This window comes from Poecile atricapillus, chromosome 2, assembly GCF_030490865.1.
Source record: "Poecile atricapillus isolate bPoeAtr1 chromosome 2, bPoeAtr1.hap1, whole genome shotgun sequence".
Lineage (NCBI taxonomy): Eukaryota > Metazoa > Chordata > Aves > Passeriformes > Paridae > Poecile > Poecile atricapillus.
Window position 1 is genome coordinate 80646127 of NC_081250.1, and position 27093 is coordinate 80673219.

The 27093-nt window shown below is 40.5% G+C and overlaps 2 protein-coding genes across 2 annotated transcripts in view; one reads left to right on the forward strand and one right to left on the reverse strand.

The window, feature by feature from the left end:
* The window catches only part of DAP (death associated protein), a 109499-nt gene that overhangs the window by 69893 nt on the left and 12513 nt on the right, over nucleotides 1-27093 (forward strand). The gene's annotated exons all lie outside the window — the stretch shown is intronic.
* Nucleotides 14007-27093, reverse strand: part of ANKRD33B (ankyrin repeat domain 33B) — a 49426-nt gene continuing 36339 nt past the window's right edge. Inside the window, exons 2-4 of the mRNA XM_058831664.1 lie at nucleotides 24009-24138; nucleotides 18297-18437; nucleotides 14007-14857 (exon numbers count right to left, since the gene is read on the reverse strand). Of these exons, the coding sequence (XP_058687647.1) occupies nucleotides 14007-14857; nucleotides 18297-18437; nucleotides 24009-24138 (1122 nt within the window). The remainder of the gene's footprint in view (nucleotides 14858-18296; nucleotides 18438-24008; nucleotides 24139-27093) is intronic.

The following is a 27093-nucleotide window of genomic DNA, read 5'->3' on the forward strand; positions in this document are numbered from 1 at the left end:
CTTCTAACCTACAAGATTAAACATAAAGAAATACATATTATCTCTCTTCACTGCAAAAGGCAGCACATATGTGCATATAGGATGTAAAACTAAGACATGCTCTAGTTGAACTGAGACCTAATTAATATTCATGTGCGTGTCTATGTCCCTACAATGAGAGAACAGTTGGTTTTAAAAAATAGGATGTAAGATTTCCTTCATCCCAGAGGTGTTAAGCAATGGGAGATCAGATTCTTTGGACCATGTAGTTTGGATGAACACCTTTAAACACCCTTTTTGCAGGTGGCTAGTGTTACATCTGAGTTGCTAATAAAAACAACCCACATAAAAAGCTGATTCCTTAGCTAATTCCTTCCCTCTGGACAAGAGATAATGAGTAGAAAATGCAAGAATTCTTCATTTAGGGACTGATTTATTACCCAGAACACAATAAACATTAGCTTGCTGCTGATGTGACAGTCGTGACAGCTGGAGGGGTTTGGAATGAAAGGCTGAAGCCTTAAATAAGCCTGTCAAATGAGCTTGTTATGAGGATCTTGGTTAAACACTCAGACTTTGCTTTTTGTGTCCCCAAAGAGCTTCTACAACATCTACACTGAAAAATTCAGTGTTAGAACTGTTCTTTGCATGCCGATGGCTGGCTCACCACCAGCCAGTAGTGGCTAAGGGAAATACTTATAGAAACTATAGAGCTTGATCGATTGTGATCCATAATACTCCTCTCCCCTAGATGCATATGTTTAGTTTGTTTGTGCACCTGGTTTTGTACCTGGCTGTCATAGTGTGCCATCCATGTGTGTCACTCTCAGATGACTGGTCCTTCACGATAGGAATGACTTTGTTAGTGGATGCAGGATAAAAGGCAGAATCTATACATTAAAAAGCATGGAAAATGTTAGCAATGACATCTGTTACCATGTGATCCCCACTGGGAGATTTAGGATTCCCACAAGTGTGGGTTCCTTCAAGGCAGGTTACTTTCCCATTCCATGCAGGCCACCAGTCTTTTAGGATTGCTACTTTGTGTTTGTAGTCCTATTAACTTCAGTGATACTCTCCAAGGAATTAAGGTAAATTCAGATTTATTTTGCAGGATTGAAGAGTCAAACAAGGTATTTTACATGAGGTAGAGACCTCCAAACATCCCTCTTTTCAAACATTATAAGGTCTGTCAATCTGAAAAGTGGTGGAGAATTCTTGTGGGCAGAACCTTTCCTTTATGTGTTGTGTTTGTGGAGTTCTGTAGAGGGATGGTGGTGTTATAGAGCTGTGTTGCATCTTCAGTTATGCAGCTTGGTCACTACTAAGCCACTTTTTAAACATTGATTTCTGGGCTTTTTCCTTACAAATGTGTTACAAAGCTCTGGCCTCAGGCCATGAAATGTAATTTGTCGTGCAAAATCTGACCCTAGACTGTTGTTTTGTAGGCCCCATGATTTCAAAAATAGGGGACTGGAATTCAACAGAGCTTCTTGAAAGAAGGAGCACCTGTCTGTGCAGTCTTTGCTGGAACAGCAAGTTTAGAAGAAAAGATTATATGAGGGAGAATATGAGTTATTTTGGAAACAGTCAAACAAAATGCTTCAGAGTAAATTAGCTTATGAAATAGAAAGGGGGGATAGGAATCACTGTTCTAACACACAGGTGTACATGTACATCTAAACATACACATGTTGGATAATTCAATATACTTGATTTTAATAACTAAGGGGAAAAGATCCTAATTGTTTATTTATTAGTAAAAAAGTGTACAGTCTGTTTCAGCAGAAACAAGCATAAGCCCAACCAGAGCTCCTTTTTGAGGAATGATATAAACATTAGATATAAATGTATATTTTAAAAATTATATCCTTTATTTACAAAAGCAGTCCCAGGGTTACTGCTCTGCAGTTTCTCTTTTACTTATCTGTTGCTTTGCCTTCAATCAAGCAAGATTGCAAAACAATTGGCAAGATGTCAGCCCAGCCTGCAGGTGCTATTGAAATGCTTTCAAGAGTGAGAATCAAACAGAAACTTCACTCTTGATTTATTGTGCTCTATGTTCTGAAAATACAAATGTTTCTGTGGCTGAGATTATAGAGTGAAAAGCACTTGAGGAAGAAGAGCTGTACCAATTACCCTGAGAAACAATTCTAAATAGCATTAGTGACCCAGTACTAGTACTCTAAAAGGTGGCTGAGTAAAGATGGCACCTTCATATTCATTTTGAGCACTGCATTTTGATAGCTTAGGATTTGTACTCAAGGTAAAATGCTAGGGCCAATGTAAATGGAGAATATCACTTTGATAGCATTATAGTTCTAATAGGTAATACGAGCTACAGGGAATGAATATGAGCCCTGTATATTTTTTTCAGGCATGTTTGCTGGCATTAATAAACAGAGAGCTGAAGACATTTTGCCTTTCATCAGCTGTGCAGCAGAAGCTCTTCAAGTGTAAAAGGAGAGGTGAACTTGCTTTTATTCTGCAAACTTAACAGAAATGCTTCTTAAAGTGAAATCTTCAGTCCCTGTGTGCCTGGAGTCACTGAGAGGCAGCGGTGTCTAACATGTAGAACTGTGTCATCTGCTGGCATCTCACTCCCCAGTGCTGCCAGTCTCAAGGACAGTCTGTCATGACACGTCGTGGTCTGGCTCCTGCCTGTGCCTCACAAAGGCACGGATTAATTTGTCTGTAGCCACTGGTACTGTTTTGTGGTGAGCTAGACTGCTTAGAGGTGGGAATTTATTCATGTGTGGGGAGGTAACTGACCCAGCAGTGGCTGGGAGAGCATTCTGAGGAGAGAACTCAAGCTGACTTTTATCTTTACTCCCTAAAACTGCTAGCAGATACTGAGCATCAAGCAGGCCTTTTCTGCAGATCTGCTGAGGGATGGTTTAGCTGGTGAACAGAATTTGGGGAAGATATTAATGAAAAACAGTGGTGTGAGGCTACAGCAACTGAGGTGTTCTAACCTTGACATTTTTGAGAGGAAAATGCTACAGCCTTTTTAGAAATGCACCTTGGGAATGTTGATGCCTTGGAGCATCAGCAAATTCTAAAATATGTTACAAAATATTAGAAATTTTTTAAGTGTTCTCAAGATTATTTTTTATTAGAGGTGAGTCCCCTTTTTCTATTAGAGGTGAGTTGTTCTGTCCCAGTCAGTTCTCTGAATGATGCAGTGGCAGCCTTTGGTCTTAGCCAGAGGCCAGCATGGAAGACCATCTCTGTATGTATGTGTGATCTCTGTATGCTCCCTTGGTGAGGGTCTTTGAGGTTTATACCTAAGTGTTATTCATGTAGGAGTTTGGAGGGCCGCTGCCAGGGCCACTTCTCAGGACACTGCCTTGCAAGATCTTCGGGGGCCAGGCACCTAAAAGAGTCCCAGCACATGAGGCATTTCTGATGATCAGAGGTAACCAGCCACCAGGAGAGTCTGTGAGAGCTTGTTGTGCTGGTGAGCACCTGATGGAAGAGAGAACAAAAAGAGTGTTTTGTTCTGGACCACTGGGTATGTTTGAAGTTTGCAGCAGCCATAAAGTGTGTGAGGTTACCACACCACATGTGGCTGCATCTGCTGGTGATGCTTAATTTCTTAATGCTAAGAAAAGCACACTCTGAGCACCCAATATGCAGTGTTTACTGTAGTGCCTATAGCATGGTGTTTATAATATCGACTCAGATTTTAAGGGATTTGTATTTCTACCCCATTTCAGTGAAAGCTTTTGTTATCTTACATGGAAACTGATTGCTTACCAGTAAAATCTATGTGGTTTATTGTTACAATTTAATAGGGTTTGCCTGTGAAAACAGATGTGAAAAAGGGCTTAAATAGCTACATGCCCTCCCAGCATCCCAGCATTCACTGCCTGACTCAGTAGATATTTTCTCAAAGGAAAGATGTAGATTAAATTAGCAGAAACACGTTGCAAGGAATCCTAGGAAAGGTATGAGTGGCTCTCAAAGTATTTCACAGGTGTACACATTTCTGCAGGTGAAGACCTTCCAACAGAGGTGTGAGTGTAGCATGGTACTCAGGAATTCCCACTTCAACTCCTTCCCACCACTATGGTTTTGTTGACACAACTCTGAAAATGTGAGCAGTGTAGCCTTCTCTGGCTTGAGGGAGAAATCTTCAGGCCACAAGGATTTCTTCACTCTTCTGTGGGTCTAAGAGTCCAAAGGTTGTTTTGAGAGAGTGTAAACCCACAATTCTATGGGAAGATTCATGTCCATACATTAATGAGATTTTTAAATAACTGGGTGGCAGATGATCACTGTTAAATTAGATCTTGGATTTGTTTGACTTAGTGCTGCTGATGAGTTGCTGTTGCCACATCTCCCTCCTCCTTTTCCTTGCCCTGCCCTGGGCTCATTTAAGTTCCCCCTAAGTGTCATTCTTGGATGTGTCTTCTCAGCTGGCACAAAGCTTTCAGAAGAACCCAGCTAATGGGAAATGGCAACACAGGGATTTAATGACATTTAAACTGCACTGACCTGACTTTTGCTTTCATAACTTCATAAATCTCTTAAATAGCCCACTAGAATCTTCAAAAGCTGAAACTCTTCAGCAAAGTAGGGCATGATGGTAGTATATGATGCAAAACTTTTTTAGTCTTGCATTTTAGGCTAAGCTTTCCATGCACTATTTGCTATGCAGCAAATACTCATTTACCTAACAAAATCACTTGTTGAGGAAAACAGGCCAAGGACACGGTAAGCTTCCTGTTACTCAGAGGGAAGTATACTTTTTTAATGTGTTTTGAAGGAAGATGGCTTTAATGTTATATATCTTTACTGTAGGGAATGTATGAGCACTCTTGCCTTTGCCTTCAGAAGCTGTGTGGGCTCAGCCACTCTCTAGCCATGAGCAGCGGATGATCTGTGTCCTGGATGTGTCTGGCCTCATCATCACCCGATATCTGAAGACTGCCACTGGGATTGCCGCAGGCTTCGTTCTGGCCCCTGTTGTCCTGGCTGCCTCTGACATCTCTGAAGAATTTTGTGTGGTTTTCCAAAGCCAAGAGATTACATGTTCTCTGTTTGCTTGACTGACATAGTTTTCATTACATTGTTTGTTTCTGTGGATTTTCCCATCCATCCTTTTCTCTCATTACCTGATAACCAGGAGCTGATCTTATGAATTAGCTTGGGATTGAGGCAAATATTTCTCTTCCATTGAGGCATGAACTGAGGCCCACAGGAGTTAAGCAAGTCTGACTGGAACAAGCCCTGCACTTGATCCAACATGTGCCAACACAGAAACAGCTGCATCTTTAATGCTTCTGGAAATACCCAGATGGTTGTCTTGGCTTTAACTTGTTTTCTTGTCTCAATGTTTTCTTCAGCTATCTCCTTCTGTGGTGGTGGATTTCTTACTCTCATTCAACCTCACATGCTTTTTCTTTACTTTGGTCAGATCTGAGCTGACTGGTGTACAACACTCAGCTCCTCACAATGGCCTCATTTTGGTGATTTTCCAATTTAACTAACTCTTGCCCTGTAGAAATGCCATTCAATGCCCTAAAAAGGAGTGACCCATATAACATAAGTCCTGTGTCCTGGGACAATGGGCTTTGGAGAGAAAGAGCCAAAGCTATAGTCTATCATATTTGTAGAATCTTCATGCCATGTTTATAGCTATAAACATTTAAAAACATTTATAAATATTTATAGTAAAATCCCAGCTTCAGGATTTTTCCTAGTGACTAAAAATAGCTACAGTTATGAATGTGATCTGCACCTGGTAATTGAAGAGCATACCTGGAGATAAAGAAGGAAAACAGGTCTCCAGACAAGCCTTAAGTTTAGAGTCTGAGAGGTGGGCTGTTTGTCTGCAGTGGTTAAATTCCATGGCTGGCTTCTATACAAAATGTGTTTTGTAGGAGGTGGCCTTGGGAGACCTGCAGACAGGGAATTACTGTAATCCAGCCTGGATGTCATGAAAGCATGGATTAATATTTCATCTTCTGCCTCTGACTGTTGTCATGCTTACTTTGTTCCTGAGCAGGGGCTGTGATCCTCAAAAGACAGTGCTGAATTAAAGATTAAGCCAGTGTTTTACTTGATGGAAAGAGAGCAGTTCTCTGTGGAGGATGGTGGCAATGCAGCTCTTACCCAGCACTGCATGTGGAGGTTTAGATTTTCCCAAATCCAAATGACTGAGCAAAGCTGCAGTGTTGTCCTGGGGTGACTTTACCTTTAAGATAGCTTTGGGAGCTGGGGGGAAGTTGAAACTGCTGGAGGCTGATGAGAGTTTTTCTCTGACCAATTATTGGTCATTTCTGAGAATTAGCAGCGGTTTTAACCATTGAGAAGTGAGATCAACTTGTGAACATCACCTTAAGATGTAAGGCCAGAGTTCTCTTGTGCTCTTTGGTTTCTGGCTTTTGAACAGGTAACAAGGCTCTGGCTCAGCCTCCACCCCCTCTCCCCCCGGACAAGGCCATGGGGGAGGTGGGGGGGAAGGTGAGCAGGCCCAGGCCCGGTCAGGCCAGTTCCCCCGGCTCGGCTGCAGTTTCTGCCGCTACTGAGTTTTATCAGAGACTGCTGAGTAAAGAGGTCATTGCAGACAGCTCCGGCCGCCGCTCCAGCAGAGATAACAGAACCAGCTACAAGGCCTGGGCAAGATTTTAACCCTTTCATTACCCAGATGAGACTTGCAGATTAATCCTTTTTTCCAGAGAGAGAAATAGAGAGTAATCAACATGTAAAGAGACTTTATAAACTATTAAAGACAGTGAAGAAAGGAATTAAGCTTCAGAAGAGGTAGAGAATAAGGAGATGCTTTAATAAGCTGAAATATTTTTCTGTTAAAGCTATGGAGATAGACAATAGTGTTTGGAAAAAAAAACCTTTTAATTCATGACAGAGTATATTGAGAAGAATGGAATGTTTCAAAGCATGGATTTTGAGAAAAATGGTGAAGTGGTTGTGATACTGTGAGATACTGAAACAGAGGAGGAGAAGTAATAGTTGAAGATTTGTGGCCTTGAGAGGCAAAGAGAAAACTTCTGTTTCCAGGGAGGCTCACAGAGACAGATAAAGAGAACTTTTGCCTTTGAATAACTCATCCTTAAAAATGACATCCCTAGACTCATTGACCCACACACACCTCAGAGTGATGTGAAATGGGAGGAGAAAACTGATGGCAGATTTCCGGGTATCTGGCATCAGAGAAATAGAAAGCTATGAAGAAAATTAGTTTTCTTGTGAGAAACTCCATAGATTAGCAGAAAAAGACTTCTGTTTCTCTACAAAGACTGATGAGAAGACTCTAGCAAGAATTGGGACTGTTTTAAACAACAAAGTTTTTTTTGTCTCTATGTTGTCATGTGAACAAGAGAATGGTTGGGTAGTGGGGGAGAAAAGGGTTTTCTGGAAGCTTTATTCTGGTTTTCTTATTCTTATAGTTTTTGTTAATAAACTTTCTTTATTCCTTTTAAGTTTTAAGCCTGTTTTGCTCTTGTTCTAATCCATATCTCACAGCAAAAAATAAGTAAGTTTTCTAGTAGTTTTTTAGTTACTGCTTTAAAACCACAACAAGCGTGCTGCTGGGGATGGTGTGAGAGGAAGGATCCCTGGCAGCTGTGAGCTATTTTAATGAAAGTAACACTGATAATTAGCCAAAGATGTGCAAGAGGCACTGAGCAGCTCCAGGAGATGCCATTGACTGCTGTGTGAGAGCAATCATCACACAGAATGTGAAATCATCACATCAGAAGAGTGAAAGGGCAACATGTACCTGCTTGGGAAAGTGGAAGCTGCAAGGAAACCAGAATGGGTTGGCAGAGAGCCCAGGTCAGAGCCTTCCACCAGGTCAAGGATGTGGCAGGGCAGCCCTCTTCGCTGGAAACAACACACTCAAGCTGCCACAGCTCCCTGCATGGAAACTGATTTCAGGATGGCTTCTGATTGGTTAAGTCAAGTGAATATCAGCCTGATTAAAACCAACCCAGGAGAGTCTGTGCACATTTGTTCAGATTAACTTTTCAGTTAAAACAGCTCAATTGGGTTGGGTTTTTTTGTGTGTTTTAAAATAAAGACCAGACCTTGCTATGGTACCTGGTTATCTCTTCTTTGGACAGCACTTTTTCCTTGGCATTCTCTAAGCACAGTATCCTAGTCAGTCATGCAAATCCTGAGACAATTGAGAGTATTTAAGGCTCATAAGTGGGAAAATTGCTGGGCAAGAGATTACCCTAGAATGTGGAGCATGCGGTTTGAGTATACAACCAGAAGTAGTGCCCATCGGTCGCTGTGACCAAGACAGCCACTGTCACACAGCAACACCTAGTTCTTATGGTTCAGCCTGTGGTACCTGACAGTTTCTCCTAGCAAAGAACAGGTGCAGATTCTCATGAGGGCTGGAAACCCTTCAGAAGCCTAAAAAGACTCTTGCAGAAGATCTGGGAAACCACAAGCAAACATTGCTCATTGTGCCCATGAACATAAAAAAAAGGATAATGCAGTCAGTCATGCAAAGAATAAATCCCACATTTTTCAAAAGCCATGGGTGAGAAACTGATAATGTAAAACACCCACAAAGTACATTTTTATGAACATATTAGTGGAATTTTTGTTCGCTAAACAAACTTTTGAGACCAAAACAAAGAAAAATTAATTTAATATGACTAGTCTGTTTGGTTCTATTGCTAACCAAACCAATGTTTAATTTTACTCATGAATACACTTCAAGAGGCTGCAACTGTAGCGTTTTGAAAAGGACGCCAGGCAGTCAAAGACCACATTTCCCTTCACTGACATTGGGTAAATGCTGCATGACGACTATTCCACTACAGGACTATTTCTCTGGGAAAGTAGCCAAGCTGATAGTACAACATCTGCTTTCAGGACAACTATGTTTGTATATTCTTTTGAAACACTATTTCACCTTGGTTTAGAACTGAGCTTTTAGTGGGGGCATTACTTAAATTCCCCATTATTTATTGATTTGTGTCCCATTAACACTCACACAAAAATGCAGAACACTGCCATGCTACTGGCTTCTGCAAAAAGCTGGTTTCAGTATAGTGGCGGCAAACATAAGGAAACCTTAACTCCCTGCTGCTGCATGTGGTGTGAAAGTAAATATTTTATCACCTTTGTCAGCAGAAAGCTGTGCACAAAGACTCAGGAAGCACCTTTGGTGGTTAACACTGCTCTGAGCTGACTTCAATTACTGTGGCACCAAGAGTAAAATTCCCATTGGCACACACACACACATGCACACACACAAGGAGCAGAGATGTTCCAGCAGTTCCTCTGCCCCTTTCCTGATCCACATTTACAGGAGCTCACTGCTCCATCAGTGCCTTGTGAGAAGCTACTAAATGCATCCAGGATGGCACCCATGAGCACAGATTTTGTACATCTGTCCCTGGGTTTCTGTTCATTTTCTATCTGTTTGGGAGGAAGAGCTTGGGCAAAGTAGCAAATTGTCATTCATGTGGGAAGCTGCTACAAGGGGAAGGGGAAAATGAACCACCTGAATGCATTTTCCCAACCTCTTCTGTTTCCCTGAGAGACAACTGAAAGAGCAGCATTTGGCCCACTAATTATCCACAAACCTGTGTACAGTTTTATAGATACAACCATTGTACATTGCTACAACCATTGTAAATTCAAATGTGATAAGAGAAGTGGCAAATTTAAACCTGACTAGGCAAAATTAATGTGCATAATAACCCTAATTATCTGATGAAGTAGTGAAAAGGCAGCTGGTCTGTTTTCTCTTTGTATGATTTGTTCCTCTTATAGAACAATTATTTAATACTGGCTTTTTGAGAGATGGTCATCATTAACACATGTAAGTGCTCCACATTATCACTACAAGGTAAGAGGCTTTTTATATGTATATGTATTAAAATTATATGTGTTAAAAATTTTAAATTATATATGCATATATATGTTTTATATGTGTATCTCATTATTGCTTTATATATGAATGATGTTTATATGTGCCTGTGTTACATGTAGGTAGTTTTATAGGTATGGTTAAGTGCAATATCATATAATTAAAATAACTTAATGATATAGGTGGGGAACTGATTCAGAGTATCAAGTTTGCCAAGTCTGGGATATCCTTATTATATTTAGCATTATAAAGCACATCTCAGTCTCAGCATGGATTTGACTGATATTATTTCTACTTCCCAGTGGTCAGCTGCTCCAAAACCAAAGCAAAAAGGGTCCAGAGTTCATGAAGTTATTCCATAAATGCTATATTTAGCTGTACCTAGGAATTCGCCAAACAGAAGAAAATTCCTGTTCTCCAGAATAAGATTAATTAGCCCTTCTCATTTTCCAGGTTTCTTTTCTAATACTGGGACAGCCTGAGATACCTTTGGAGGTATCTATGAATACTTTTTGGGTTTTTTCCTGACTTGGATGATGCCCAGCACAGTGGCTGGTATTGGGTGATGGGGAAGATGGTGACTTCTGGGAGGACGGCTACTGGGAACTCCTGTACTGAAGCTCTTCCTTGCCAGAGATGAGAGCACAATATAATTTTAGAGAATGTTGGGAAGCTGTTGGACTTTCACCTTCCACTGTCACTGTTGTTAAATCCCTGTTACTACAGTTACTATAGAACTAAATCAGCCCATGGAGCTGGGAGCTTCCTGGGAGCAACGTGGCGAGATTCCCAGGGTACCAAGATAAGGAATGGCAGTGCTGGAAGGCACAGCCCCTGCTCCAGTTACAACACTCCAGGACATTCTTCCCACTAATGTGCCACACTACAGCCTGAGACTGAAGGCAGGTAGAAGACCTCCTACTCCCCTAGGCACTAATGTCCCTTTCCCCTCTGAGGAGCATCTTTCCGCAGCAGCCCCTTTGCCTTCCCCCAGGGGCTCGAGCTGCCAGGAGGTGCTGACAAGGATTTGCTTGATCCTTTTTAGGAGGCAAACTGTGCTGCTTGAGTGACCAGGAGCAACCTGAAGTGCAGCCAGTATTGCCTAGGATTTCATAGTTATGGATCTCTTGGGGGGAAAAAAAATCTACAACAAAACACAGATCAAACCACTCTATTTGTGCTGAAATCAAACAGAAATCAAATCCTCCTTGGCAGCAGCAGCTCAAGGGGGCAGATGGCTGGAAGCAAGCCAGGCATGCCTCCTCCTCCTCCTCCTCCTCCTCCACCTCCACAGTGGTCCATTTGTCACAGGTTTCAGGAAGTGGTTTGTGGGAGTTTTGCTCACTGCAACCTTCAGACAGGTAAGATAAACAGCAAGTGAGGGGTGCAGCCTTTAGGGTGAGGATAATGATGAAGAGGGGAAGATAGCTGGGGAACAGTAAGGCAGCAGGGGAGGAAGGCAATGAGGACACAGAGACCCGTGGCCTGCACTGCCAAAACTAGCAAGTGCAAGGCTTTACACAGATGCCCCAAATGGCGTCACACTCTCTGCAAGGATACTGGAAGACCATCTGCTGCAGCAGAACAACATGGAAGCAGGCCAGCAAAGCAATGACTTCTCTCTCCATCAAGATGACCAGTGAAAACCTGATGGGAAATGAAAGTAATAGTTTTCCTTAACTCTTAAAGAAAAATTCACAAGGAGTGGAAGTTAACCCACAACCACTCCTTCCAGGGAAACCAAAGTGCTTTCAGGTGATGCTAATGAGTCCTTTGGTGAAAGTGAATGGGCTTTTAGATCCACTGGAAAGTGAAAGGCAGTATCCCCAATGAAGAACCCCTATGAAGAATGAGTGTGCCAAATAAGTTTAACAGCCTGTGCCTCTTTTAATGGAAATATCACATTTATGCACATAAACACAGTGAAGTACAAAGGATTAGAAAATAGTCTTAATTTCCAGCCCCTAATTCTACATACTATATGTTAATCCCTGAGAGCACCTGTTAATGGCTGGTCTCTTGCAGGTGGTACTGAAAGTGCAAATTCAAGTACTCAGCTTCAGTACAGGTTGCTTTTCAGAACCAAATCTGATTGCTAAGTCTTCAAAACCCTGGGTTGGCAGTAAACAAAAATTAACAGTTAAACCATTCAATCCAGTGTACCAGTCTGAAGTCTGTCCTGACAGCTCTGCCACAGACAGCCAGAAGATTGTCCTCCTGCTTTCCAAAGAAATGAGTCTTGCTTGTATTCTGTTCACCTCAAAGCCATTACAAAATTAGTGCCTATGAATTGCATAGCACTGATGCATTTGCAGATAAAAATGATCTTCATATTCCCAGGACTGGGCAGATGTATTGGCAGGTGCTTTTCCTCCAGGTCTGACCTAAGAGGCTACCTGGCAATGCAGTCTGGCCAGCACAGAAGTACAAAGAACAGGCTGTGTGGAAAAATTCTTGTTTCCCACATCTGTCCTAACTTCTGTCAGACCCTATAGACAGGAAATGGCAGTGCTGATCTGGGCACTAGTTTTCAATTAACTGAATTTATTTCTCCCATGACATGCACAGTTTCATTACAAATTCAGTGAGACTCAAAGTAGCCAGCCTTTGTGCTGTGGGGCTAAAGGATGGGAAAGTTTTCCCTCTCTTAATTGAGGGGAGAAACTGGTGACAGCAGCACAGCTGGGGTCTGCCTGGACTCCAGTACAGCAACACCTTCAGGAGGACACACTGCAGCACATTTTAGTTTAAATGTGTGCAAAGCCTGAGGAAAACCTAACCCTGAGCGTGTGCTCTATGCTGTTTGCATTGGATCTCTACTTCTATGAGTGTGGTTGTTCTTCAGCAAGCAGCAGATTTATAGCCCCTCCTTACCAGAATTTTCCAGGGCTTGGCTTGCTGTTCAGGCTGACTGCTGGTACAACCAGAGGAACCCTTAATGTGGAGTGTGAAAACCTGCAGCAAAAATCCGTGGGAATTGCCCACGTGGGTGATGAACTTCCATACCAGGGAAGGTTTTCTCCCAGTGTAGACAGAGGGGTGAGCTACTGCCCTCTTTGGGCACCCAGAGGTGTTGTACCAAAGCTTACAGTGACATCTGGCCATGTCAGCGGCTGAGCTGCCTCTTCCTGGGTATTCACAGCATGTAGCTGCACTTGACTCCTGGGAAAATTGCTTGAACCTCTGAAAGCTGCATAATATTCTTGTTCTGGCTATATTCTGGAAAGGCTCACAATAAACCTAGTGAGTTTTTTTAAAGAAATTTAAATATCAACCTAAAAAAATATCCACTGTGCTTCACCATCTCCCTTATTTCACAGTTAAAAGCAATGACAAAAGTTTCCCTGAGACTAAAGAGGAGACAACAGATAATGAATAAAAGAAAATCTAGTGGGGGAGGCAAATCTTAGGTGATGGTGGCAATCAAAAATTGTCACATCTTCTATGTTTCTTCAAAGAAATCAGTCCCTGCAACTGATTTATACTTGTAGAAGATGTGAATACCTCAGCTACAGAGATATTTCATATTAAGCCCTTTTTAGATTCAACAGAGAAAACAAGAGCATTAAGAACTGCATCCATACAGACTGTATGGACCTGTAGGGTTTAATGCCTGTATTTAAAATCTGTTTACTGGAATAGAAATAAAGTGCTCAGTATATCTAAAACTGTAGACCTGGATTTTCATTGCCAACCAACACTGTGGTATATTTTAAACTTCTGATTATTACTATGAATCTTTGCAATATATCCGCCTAAGGAAGAAGAGGGAGGAATGTCTGGTGTCAAAACCACAGCTCCTTAATTTTGTCCATTGCAAAATGAACAAACACAAAATACAATCCTTTCAAACATGTTTTTCAAGCTTTTTCACAGTCATTCACCAGGAGCTGGAAAAAGAGGAATCCACAAGACTACTGCACCACTTAGAACATCCCATCAACAGCAGACTGGTTAACCTAGTAAGTCTTCCAGCTCAAAATACATTCTTGCTCCACCATCAAACATGCCATGGCATAACCCTTGCTGTATTTCTGCTCCTTAAAGGCCATGACTCAGTATTCCAGCTCCATGAGCAGTGAGCATGCACAAAGACATTCAGTCTCTTGTAATCTTGCTGGGATAACAAGACTAGCGGCTCAAAAACCTCTCACCAACTGCCTTTAAATCATGTCCTGCTCTGGGAAGGAGACACCTGCCTTGGCTTTTGAGCCTCTGCTGCTCTATTCTTCTCCAGTTCTTCTGCCTTTCTCCGCTCCTCTTTTAACTCCTTGTATCTCCATTTGGGAATCTGCAGATAGGGGTCGTCCTTTGCACTGCTCCTCCTTCTTGCCTTTTCTGGCTGGAAGGTAGGTGGAGGTGCCTTGCTTACACGGACTTTGGGGATGACAAATCCCGGCCGGACACTGCTCCGTCGAAGTAGGTGGAGTGGCAGGAGGCTTGCTTTCCTCGTAGCTACTGTGCTTACTTGGGACATTGCAATGCTGATGGGCTGCAGGCTAGCTCGACGCTCCTTCTTCTTGGAGATCACTGTGACTTTGGAGTTCTCAAAGAGCTTCTCATAGTTGTTAACGTGATCTTTGCCTTGGGATCGGATCTCCTCTGCTCTCTGCTTCCTAAGGATTTCCTGCACAGCCAGTCTGCGTTTCCCCACACAAGGTGGGCTGCCTGGGCACACAGTCCGGCATGCCAGAGTGATGAAGGGACTTCCCAAGCTTGTTGTCACCTTCACCATGTGATCAAGGACCCCATCCTCTTCTGGGCCATAGAAAGACCGGAATGAGACAGCTGCTCTTACGCACTCAGAAATCTTCTGCAAACAGCTTTTTGTCTCTGCAGCCTTGGCAAGAAGTTCCTTCATTTTTGGCCATTCTGGTTTATATTGATCAGAAAACTGTTCTGGGCATGGCCTGTCCATCAGCTTCTGCATGATGAAGGCAGATTCTGATCTTCCTGTGAAACAAGCCCATTCCCATGAAGTCAGTCCACGGCTTGGGTCAGTTGCATGAACATTTGCCCCTCAAAAGAAAAAGAAAAATCATTAGTGTTAATTAATTAAACCACCCACATTCCTGCTGCTGTGATCAGAGGTGAGTCAGGCAGATCCCTGCAAGAAAATGTCACATAAAATCCACAATAATATTTGTATCAAAATGAACATGTAGGATAGATCCAGTTCCTGACTTTATGAACTCTTATTTATTTAAAAAAAGGTAAAAGACATTAAGACTGCATATATGAAATTCTCTTAAAATTACAAATAATGAAATCATGAATTTTCCCTGCATTTAGTCTTGACTGCCATTTTAATATCCATTCACTTGAGCTCACAAAAAAAGAGTTACAGATAGGGAAAGAAACAATTCTCCACACAGAAATCTTTCCCCATATAGAATAGTGGACTTTTTACTGGTCACTTCCACTTGGAAGAAAGGTCTTAGGTTAATGATCAGAAGTTCCATGAAAATATCCACTCACTGCTCACTAGGACTAAAAACAGCAAATAAAATGTAAAAAATGTAATTAATTTCTTAAAAAGCATTAAAAATGGGGGGGGGGGGGAGAAAGTAAAAAAAGGGGAAATAGAAAAACAAAAAAATGTGCAATTCATGCTCTCTTACGTCTGAAAGGACTCCATAGAATTAGGAAATGTTGAGAAGACGGTAACAAGGCTGATCAAATATAAGGAAAGTTTCCATACATGTCAGAGTGGATAATGGGTGAGACGGACCTTCAGTCTGAGCCCAGAACAGCTGTTCTCATCTACCTGAGACTACTAGCCCTAAGGAAAAGCAGCACAGCAGCCTGTGACAAACTGCTGATGGGAGACCGGGTCCCCCTTCACCTGCTCTGCTCTCACGAAAAGCAAATTCACATGTTCCAAAGACTCCCTCTGAAAGAGCAGCACTATGGCCAAGTGTCTCAGAGTGCCTTAATCATGTAGTGATTGACCTTGGCCCTCTCCACAAACTCAAATTTCAGGAGGAGCAGTCACTTTGGCAGTCTAGCTCCAACCATCTGTTACACATTGTTGTTACCTCTTTCCTCATCTGACTGTGCTGATCCATGCTAAGGCAGCCAGGAAGGCAAGTTATTTTGCTTTGCTGACCTCCTACATTGCCATAAGTAGCTGGCCATCAGCAGAGGTCTTATCCAGGCCACTGAACAGATACTGGGTTTAAAAACCTCCTGGCTGTAACTCTTTTCTAAATACACATAACTGCTTTGTAGCTGTGCAAGTAGACCTACAGCTGATTATGGGTGTTTCTCTTCTATGTCGACATACATTTTTACATTTTAATATCAAATTTTTTCTGTTTTAGTTGTGAAATTGATTTTTTCACCAAATCATTTAATAACTCCTTTTACCTTTTTCAGCTCACTAGTACTTCATTGTCAGCATCCACTCAGTCCCTTAAGTCCCTTAAGTCCCAAACTACTTCTAAAACCGTTCTCAATGAGCATTTCCCTCTTTCCCTCCCTCCATTCCACCAGACTGTGCAGTGCTAAAAAACACTCAGATATTAAAATGGGTGCAGGCAATTTACCACACTTCCTTTGTGGCCCCTATTTTGAGCTGAAAATCTGAGGAACTGCAAGTACTCACTGAAACTGCAATTTAGAAAATCAAAATTATATTAACTCGTCAGATCTTTAGTTGGTGGATGATCTTTGGTATCCTCACTATTTCTGATGCAGAAACAGGTTGATAAAACTTTCTGTAGGCAAACTCAAGATGCAGGCTTAAAAAGTAATTTTCTGGCTATCTAAATGTTTGTTCTTCCCAATATTTTGTTTTCTTATGAATCATGGAAACAAGAAATAGCTATTCAGACGCCTGAGGCAGCAACCACAGCAGTGAACTTTGAAAATGATACTTTTAGTATAAGAATCAGAATAACAAATACTGAGTTATTTAAATAGCTGAAAGGTTGTGAAACAGCTTCTAGTGACCCAAACAGAAAGAACAAGCTTCCCTCAGATCTCTAGGATAATAATAGGTCATGATACCACAAGGCTAATTTGACAAGTCAGAAAATCATAGGATTGAAGTTTCATTTTAAGTGATGATTTATAACACTCACTGGAAAATTTTGGAATAGCATCTGCATCTGAAGTATGTATGAGTCTAGAAGATGCATCTGTTTCTAGCAGTGTTTAAGCTCCCACAGTAGTTTCATAACTTTTTGTCATAAAAATTTAAAATGTGTGATCCAATTCCTAATCCTTTGTTCCAGAGTAAGAGGCTACAGAACTTAGCAGAAAATAATACATCAGTTACCACATTATGTTTTCTGTGTCCTATCTATGTCTAGAAACTGGATATTATGTAATAAAGGATAGTAATATCACTATGCTTGATAAAATCATGCAACTGAAAATATTCTGATTATGAGGGATTACACTCTTGTGACAGCAAAATCACTGCAATGGACTCCTTATTCCAGGTCTCTCTCAATGAAATGGACCTGTAGGACACTTGATCTAGCTAGTAACAATATTCACACGCCATTTGTTATCATTTTCACAATATTTAATTTGTGTTATATATTTGCAACTGAAAAAACAAGACTATATACTAATATAACCTAGTTATTTCATTATTTTCTAACATTTTAAATACCAAACACTTAATATAAAAAAACCCATACAATATTGTGGCTGAAAGATGCTGTATGTTAGGACTGCTCTTGTAGAGGCTGTTGCCCCTCAAGGGGCCTTCTGAGTCTCCTCTCCAGGACCTCCTTCACCTTGCAATGCAATACAGCTGGAAATTCAACAGCACACAAGAGTCAAGAGCAAGAAACATAATTCCTGTTCTCAGATGTCAAGAGAGACAGGTGGACAGAGAGAGATCTGTTCACTCCCTGTGCCACAGCTCCCTCCTTGCAGCAGACACAGACCTGATGGCGCCCAGTTGCTCATAAACCTGGAAACCAAACTCAGAGCTGTAGAGGCATTAACAAAAAAAAAAAGTCACCAAATTTCCCACCAGTGGCCCCTGCACCCAACTCTCCTGACAGGAGCTGGAGCCCCCAAAGCTTTTTAGTCCCTACCACAGTTCAAGGCAGAAATGGAGGTCTGGCTGTGGTCTCACCCTCGCACTGTCTGTCACACACAGAGATGGCAGCAAGCGACCTGCATGTCTTTCCCACCTGTGTCATGGATTTCATTAACTCCTCTTCTACAAATTTTGATGATCCTGCTCCCCAGACTCTCCTGGAGACAATCAATCTTACCCTCAGAGCTCTAGGAGAGCTCCTGAGTAAGTTTGTACAAACGAACTGAATGCTCCTATAGCATGTGCCTTCACTGCCTTCACTGCGGCTTATTTAAAAGCTGCACCCACTTCCAGGGAAGGCTGTACCACAGTTATCAGAGCAAACATCCCAAGAGCCAGTTTTCTTCTTGGTAGTTGTTAGATGGTGACAAAGAAGAAGAAAAGTACTTTGCATACCTGCCATCATCAAGGCTTTCACACATTCTGTTCGACCCTGCATTGCAGATTTCATCAGTGCTGTGAATCCAAATGCATTCCTCTTCTCAATATCAAGCCCAGGAAAATAGTTCAACAAATAGTTTGTAATGGTTATGTGCCCTTTAAAGAAGCAAAAAAGCAGAGAAAATATGTCACACAATGCAGGTGCTGTCTCAGGGATAAACCAAAAATTTACTCCTGCGGGTCTATCTAATAACTGGAAAATGCAGATAGTTAAGTAAGATCTCTTTTCTTTGTGTCCTCTTCCACTCATTGCAGTCATCAGCCATAGGGTTAAGGATCTGACTTGTGACCAGAATATTGGGATAGGAGGTAGAAAATCTGAGTTCCCACCTTCTCTCGAATTTCTCTCCTTTCTGAAAAGTCAGTTCAAGGTAAGGGAATAACTGAAGATCAGAAATAGTCACTCTGAGGATGGGCCTCAGAAACTGGGGCCCCAGTTTCTTTACCCAATGAGTAGCACTGCAGAGGGAATCTCTACAACTTATGGAAGGAAGGCCCACCACAGGGGCAACTGATTGCAAAGGTTCATCTTTTTCCCTCCCCTGGTAAATTTGAGCCTTACAATCATGGTACTTCATTAAAAAGTGATGACTGCACATAGTCGTTCCAGACAATAATGCTATCAAACCATGCCAGGCCTGATACAAGAGAAAGCAATATTTTGTGTAGGATCTCACATTTTTATTTTTCCATCTGGCAGTGTAAAGCCACTTCTCTACTCTCCTGCAGTTGAAAAGTCAGATTGATGTTCAGTTTTGGTAGTAAAATTATTTAAGTTCTGCTTCAAAAATCAACTGTTGTTGCCATTCATGTGCCTTGTATGTCAGGATAACTGGTGTCTACAAGGCTATACTGAGGAGCTAAACACATCTCTGGCTAAATGGTTGGAAGACCAATTAAGACATCAAATCTTTATAATTGGACTATCAGATGAATAGCTAGTGCCGTTATGACTCAATCAAAACAGTTTTCCCATCACTTGTCAATCATTTTATGATGCTTTGATGCTCTATAAAATAATGCCATCTGTCAGGTAGCTGCAACAATCACAATTTAATTAGTAGGAGCTGTAAAAATATTCTCTCATCTCGCTCTGCAGACCAGGTGACTATTCTGTAATGCATGCCATTCAAATGCATCTAGAAATGTTACTGAAGCAGATGATAATTCATACAGGACAGTTATAAAAGTCTATAGCATCACATGTGGTGTGGATTTCATCAGCAGTCACTTTGTACCAACACAGTCCTCCATTCACTTTGAAAACCAAGATAAGAAAGTCTTTACCAATTAATTTGTGTTGCAGGTGTTACTTTTTCTCTCCTATAAATTTTTTTTACTTTTTTACCTTTCTGCATAACTGGAGACTCTCATGAAATCTGAGCAGATGTAGAGATAATGCAGATCAGATGAGCAACTCCACAGCCAGAGAAAACCAAATAAAAAGTCCCCTGTATGTTGTGCAGTCCAATGAGAATGAAATATAAAGATTCAGCAAACCACAAGCTGAACAAAGCAAAAGTGAACTGGGTTTAGGGCAGGGTCAAGTGACCTGGTCCTGCTTACTCAATACAGAAGTTTCAGCTCTATTGATTATATGACATAAAATCAAATCCTGGCAATGAATCAGTTGCTACTGGGAGAATCTTTGTGCCCAAATTGTTTTGCAGGACATGCTCTGCTTCAGTGATGTAGAACATATGTCTTCATGAAGGTTTTGGAGCAGTTGAAATCCTGCTTTTTGACCACAAAAAACAGGGACAAACTGAAACCAGTAGAAATAATAAGATGGAAGATTTTTCAGCAGTTATTACATCACTAAAGATGTTCTACACTTTGCCAAAAGTATAATTACAGTAAGAGGTGCTTTGCAAATCTGGGGTGATCCTAAGAATTAATCCTGAAAGACCTTGTTTAACCAAAACTCTGCAGGGGACTAGAAATGGCCTCAAATGAGACAGAAAAAAATACCAGCAGTAAAATAAGAAAGAAAATTAAGAAGTTTGTGATTCCCAGACATTTTGTGTCTCAGGGATTCCTGAGAACCACTTCAGTTTTAATCTGGAGGATCTTCTGTCCTCTGATGTTTGCTTCAGATTTCCAATTCAAACAGATATCAAATTCAAAGCAAAACTCAGATCTGCCAAGTTTTAGTTCAAACTCTGTCATACACTTTTGATTTAATGCCTTGAAGTTTGCTTTGGTTCTCCTGTGTCTGCGTGAACAATCAGCCTTTACCTAAATTGTAAACTGGGTGAACCTCATGTGATGTAAAGTCTGCTATGAAAGCCATATGGAGCTCTAAAATAAATGAGCCTGGGCTCAGCCTGTTTGATGACACTGAATTCAAAGCAGGCTCTTGCTGATTTTAAGCCAGATCTACTTCCTGCCAGAAATGGCACACTAAGGGTTGACTTCTTCTCCATGTGAGCCATATTTAGAGATCAGCACAGATGTCTGTAATAGCTCAATTCACTTAATTGCTGCCACAAAGGAAAAATCTATAATGATGACAATATTGCCTAATAATCTGTGTAATACAGGCACAAGGATAAGCTGCATAGTAAAGAAGACACTTTGTCAAATAACATTTCACTCCTGAACTGTACCTGCAAAACACTTGTGTTTGGCCTGCAGGTAGTGAATGCTTTCTCACAGATGGATGGAACCAAGGACACCCAGAAGGCTTTATCCTCTGGGTGTTTTAGGTGTTTGTGTTGTCATGTCTTTCTTAATAAGCAGAAACTGGGATAATTTACAATTTTGTGTTCCCAGCTCTACAGTCTTGCCCCAAGTTGGTGGCTGTAACATAAAACATCTATACTTTGTAAGCAAATACAACTCACTCTTAAGACCAGTGCATACCAATTACTATACACTGATGTAGCTACATCCCTCTCAGCAGCGGAACCTAGAAAAAAAAAGTAATTTTCCTTCTTTTTCTTTTTTTAATCACTGTCCTTCCTCCCTTTCTTTCCACTTGTTATTTAAATTGCTTGTTTGTATCAGTTTCCTATTTTTTCTGTGTTGTCCTTGTAATGATGTTTAATGATTTTCTTTTGGCTTCAATAGCATCATCACCCATTTCTGGGCACCACCTGCTGCAGACTGCAATGCATTTACAATTCTGGAAGGCAAGCTCTCTTTGAAAAGGGATATAAGAAATAGGAAATATTGAGAAAGCAGGTGAACAGACAAATTTTCAATTGTGAAATTTACACACAAAGCAGAGCACTTTGTGGTTATTTTTCTATAATAATAAGCTTGTTAAGACAGTACTGCTTTCCACTGATCCTTCCAATCTGTCTTTGTCTTGTCAGCCCATGCATAAAACTTCAGCCTTAGATACTTTTGTTGGAGGATGAGAACCTCAATTATCAAAAGCAATACAAAGCAATACAACTGAATTCACTCATGTTCTGAGACTCTACTTAATCTCTAATTTAATCCCATTTAATTCAAGCTGATGCTCATATTTGAGCATCATGTCTAGGGAGTCATGAAATGGCATAGACTCTTCAGCACAAGTGAAGAGACCTCTCTGTCATCTCTTTTGGTATGTATACCTCATAATATAGTTGCACACTCTGAAACACACAGGACAATTCCACAGGACCACACCTTTTTTTCCCATATAGCTCCTCTTTGGGATCTGGTCATAAATGATGGCCCACCTGGTAGTGGATCATAACAAAAATGGCAGCACTCTCTGGAACCTTCAAATACCACCTTAAAAATACCTGAAATAATGTGGATTTTCTCTTAGACTTTCCACAAGAAAACCCTTAGTTTTGGTATAAATAACAGTGATCTCAGAATAATTTATTTTGCAAAAATGTGATTACTTGTCACAGCCTAAAGTTAACCTCTCCACTAAAGGCAAGCTTGCATAAGCTTTTCTTTCAGGTCTTTATAATACACTGCTCAGTGTTACTACTTAACATCCAGCAATAATTAAGCAGCATCTATTGCACTGTAACTCCTCTGGTTGCAATGTTAGCCTCACAGTAATCTCTATTAACACTGCAGCAGTATCTTGTGGTAATTAATTAAATAACTGGTGTAAACATTGTAGCTCAGGATTAGCACAGGCAGGGGAAAACTTCCAAGTTGTTGGGGTTTTGTATAAACTTCTGTTGACTACAGTAGTTTCCATTTTCTTTTGGATCAATAGCAAGTACTGGCAGCGACAGTCAAGTCAATGTCAGCCCGCTGGATTAATTCTGAGCTCATTATCAAAAGTTATAAAGGTCAAGAAGGAGGCAGTGTTAAACCTTTTTTTTTAGTTCAAATTTACATTAAGGCAGATAAATAGAAGTAGATTAGTGTTTTGGAGACTTTTCCACCTTCTTTGGAAAGCTACTGTACTCATGACATTGCTATGAATGTGATCACAGTTTTTACTTCCAGTATTCAAGATCCATCTTGCAGGACCTTTCACAGAGTTCATTTTTTGATGCAACTCAAAGCAAGGTTAGGAAGTACCTGGAAATGTCCAGTGGCACTAAATTGACATGGAATCCGAACTGCTCCAATCTTTAGACATGGCTTGTAATGTCCATTGATATTTCCTTGTGGAAATTTGTTCCCCTCAGGCAGCCAGTGCTTAGGGGTAAGGACTATGTCCCATGAACTCCTACAAACATCACAGACTCTTCACCAGCCAGCAGACATGATAAAGACCAGCTACGCATTTCCTTGTAAAGTGACTGCCTTTGCAGAGTGTGCTTGAAGGATGCAAAGGAAACTGGGGATGCAGAGCTAGACAGCCCCTGGAACATTAGACTATAAAGTGCTGGCATCCTTCGTTGGAGAAATTTTTCCTGATTTACATGCTTTAGCACTTTGTTAATACTTGTTTGAGAAAACTAAGGCTTCCCTTAAAGATTAAAGCACAGCCCTACAGTTTGAACAGAAATAATTAAAGGATTGTTTTCTAACTGAACACTGGAAATGTGGAGCTCTCCTGAGAGTTTCTCTTACATCTATGTGATCTGTTATACTCATTCACTGAATATTACCATGCTGGGTACGATAAAAGAAAACTTTGTGCTAAAACCTGCTCTCACTCCAGCCTTCATCAGAATTAACATGGCTGATGTAGATATGAACTGTTACAAAAGGATCATTGGCAAATACTAAATCCTGCTGAGTTTATTTTGCTTTTTAAGTATGATGTGGATGAAAACTGTTTTAGCAGCTAAGGTGTTTCTTAATGATGATATGTTTCCCACAGTCATCAGTTACTAGAGACTCTCTGGTAGGTACAGCAAGCATGGGAGAAAAGCACTAATGCAGCATATTACACAACCACAGTGTTCAATTGTTGCTTGCCAGAGCAAACCTTGGAAAATCAGCTTAAAGGAACAAAACACTGTAATACTGCACACTTAGGATGATATTTTCTTTATTTTTAAGTTAAAATAATTAATGGTATCTACTAAAAATGTATAGCTTTTGCTGCCCTAGTCTACTGGATAAATATTACTGTAGATTAATTAGTTCAAAGAAAATCACAACAAACCTGATTGGGAGTGGGCTTGGCCAGAATTATTTTACACAGAATAATTTCTTTCAGGGATTTGAAAAAAAATCCTAAAAAAATGTGACCTAAACACACACTCCTCCCAAGACCCTGCATGTAAGAGGTGATACAAAGACCCTTACCTGCCTGTGCAGCTGTAATTAGAGCTGTGTTCCCTTCGTTGTCCTGCCAGTTCACATCAAGGTGAGGGCATTGTGCTAAGGCTATTACAATATCCACATAACCTTGGTAACAGGCAATGATAAGACCATTCTGTAAGGTAAAATATAAAATGAGAGTTAGGTTTGCCAGACTGAGAAAAAATCACTTAAGAAGCTTACTAGACAGATTTTTCTTTTTTTTTTTTCCCCAGAAAAAAGAACTGAAAAGGTACCAGCAAAACTAGTGATAAGCTCCAGGCACAACGTTCAGATCCAAAACTGTTCTTTTTATCTCTGCCCTTTGGCAAGTAATGTTTGATATTCCTCTGAAATACCTACAAGTGTAGATATTACATTATGCTACATGCAAAGTAACTGTTTCCAAATGGCTTATGCTTATATAGCTATATACTATATACTCAAATGAGAATAAATCTGATTTTATTATATAATAAAATGAACCCAGCAGGTAAAATGAACTGGACCTGCTCTGAATATTAATTCTCTGAAAAACAACTACTTCTTCTGTGAAAGGGAAGTGGTAGGCAGGAGTTGTGTTCATACTGCCTCTTGCTATCTTTAAATAATTCAAATTTCCCATTAAAACTATGTCTCCTTTTTTTATAATCATAAATAAAATTAAATTGCTTTTAGAGGGCCTGTTTAATGTGTTTTATGACACCTGGAGGCTGTAAAATTTCTAGGAGGAAGCCAAGCCAGGAGGTAAACCTTGTAATTATGCTTGGTACCCAGATAGTGTTTCATTTCATAGCAGCAAACTGACAGCTTCCCTAAAATACAGGAAAATACACTTGTCATTAATTAAATGGAACCACAGTGCTTAATCCTGGATGCTCTCTTGACCACTAGGATTAAAGCCATTATCTCCAGTCTTCAGGATTACTTGGGCAGCCCTCATTCATCTGCCTGGGGCTGATGATGGGTGTAGAGGAGGTCAGGCACAGACAAATCAGCGTTCCCTGCACTCCCTCCTCACTGCCAGCACATTACTCAGTGTGCCTGAGCATCGCATGAGCATCTGACTGCTGAAAAGATGAGGGCAGAGACACAAATTTCAAATTGCCTGGTAACCATGCCTGCCTGAAATGCACTCACATGAAAGACTTGCAAGGAGAACCTGGTAATGAAAACAGAATGTCCCACCCTGACTCCTCCATCATTCTTCTCTTGCTTACACTTTCTCTTTATTTCTTTTCCTCATGGACCTTACTTAGAGATGTTCACCAGATGACAACTGTGGTTTCTGCTTTATTGTCATCTTAACTAGTTATTTATTCAGTTCCTCTTTCACTGTCATTCTGGATAGTTCTGTTGGCTGAGGTGGCAAACACCTTCATTGAGATACAGGAGTGATATCTACTCTTTAGGCTGTTCACAGGCTATGTAGGTTATTTCTCAATTATACCTTTCAATAAAATAATTACTCTGTGTTTTTTTGTTCTTAATTCACTCTTGCCCTCAGCATGAAAAAACACCTACTGCTGCTTAATAAAGAGCATCTTCATTTCCTTGTGAAGGACCTGTAATACTACAAAGCCTTCTATTGAAATTGCACAGAGGATTCTGCCAAAAGTTGGGAGTTTGTTTTGTTTTGTTTGTTTGTTTTTTACTAAATGTACGTACTTTCCTGGTGGGATTGTTCAGATTAATCCAAGTTTTACTGTAAAGTAATAGCTTTTAGCTTTTAAGAAACGTGTCAGTGTCCATTTTGTAGGGACTTGAGCATTATTTCAATTCTTTAATAACTTAATTTTTCAAACAATAATCAAGATATAGGTCTTTATAACTCCAAAAGCTGCGCAGATTTAATGTCACTGATGTTGGAGACAAGCACATGACAACAACACACCAAGTTCATGCAGCAGCAGACAAATTTTATTGTTGGGTGCCTCCTTTTATAGGGGCTCCAAATTTCCTGCAATTACATATGTGATTGGTTAGGAATCTTAGCTCTGCTCAGCTCACTGGCCAATGATCTGAATGCATTCATGATTCAAGGGGATTGGCTGGGGCCCCCTGTTTGAGTTTGAATCTGACCTAACATTATCATACCCAGGGACTTGTTTACCTCTATTCTCTAATGAGCTAGGCTGATCAAGTTGGTGTCTGTCAGGGCTAATTTATCTATGCAGCTTACAGCCAGCTGAAGCTGTCACAGTTCCCCCTCTTCCATTTAAAAAATGAGAAGTGCTCTTTGTCATCCTCTGCACAGACAGGAAGTTCAACAAGACAGCATGATGGCATAGATGATTCTCCCTAACATGACAAGCCTAGCCTCTCCCAGCCAATGATGTATCCCATATATAATTGAAGATGTAACATTCATACCCAGGAGCTGTCATATGCCATTACCAACAATACAAGTTTTCAAACTGGAATGCAGCAGACTTATCTCTTGGAAGTTACAGTCTTATATCTTAACTCTACAAACAAGAAACATTTCAACCTTAGAACCATGGGAAAACCAACCAACAGAGGAAACAACTAGTCTAGATTCGTGACCTTAAATAGATAAAATCATTAAGTCCTCATATCTTTAAGTATATAGAATTCTTATATAAATTGTCACTTTAAGATTCCCAGATTTCTATGATGAAAAGCAATTCAAAATTACTGGATTCTGGAAATTTTCTAACAGTGTCAAATGCTTTAGGGTATAGATAGCCTCATCCACTCCACTCTGTGGGTTCTTAATAGACATTCCCCCCTTTCTTGTTTAACAAGAATACATTTTAAAGTGCTATGCATAGTCCCCATGATGGCTTGTCCTGTTGGTGCGTGGGGAATACTAGTATGGTGTAACACACCCTAGAGCTGTAGGAATCATCTTGTATTTAGTGAAGTATACAACCACTTTCAAAAGTACCATTTAGCAAACCAATTCAAAAATTATCAAAGGAAAAATCCCCTCTGTCAGTTAGGTTCTACAGGTTACATCCTCGTATACAATCAAAAATGACACGTCCTTGTGTTTGTAATGTCTCTAAAATATTTGACTCTTGAGGTCCTTGAGTAAAGTCATAAGTAAATTGTTTTGTGAAGGATT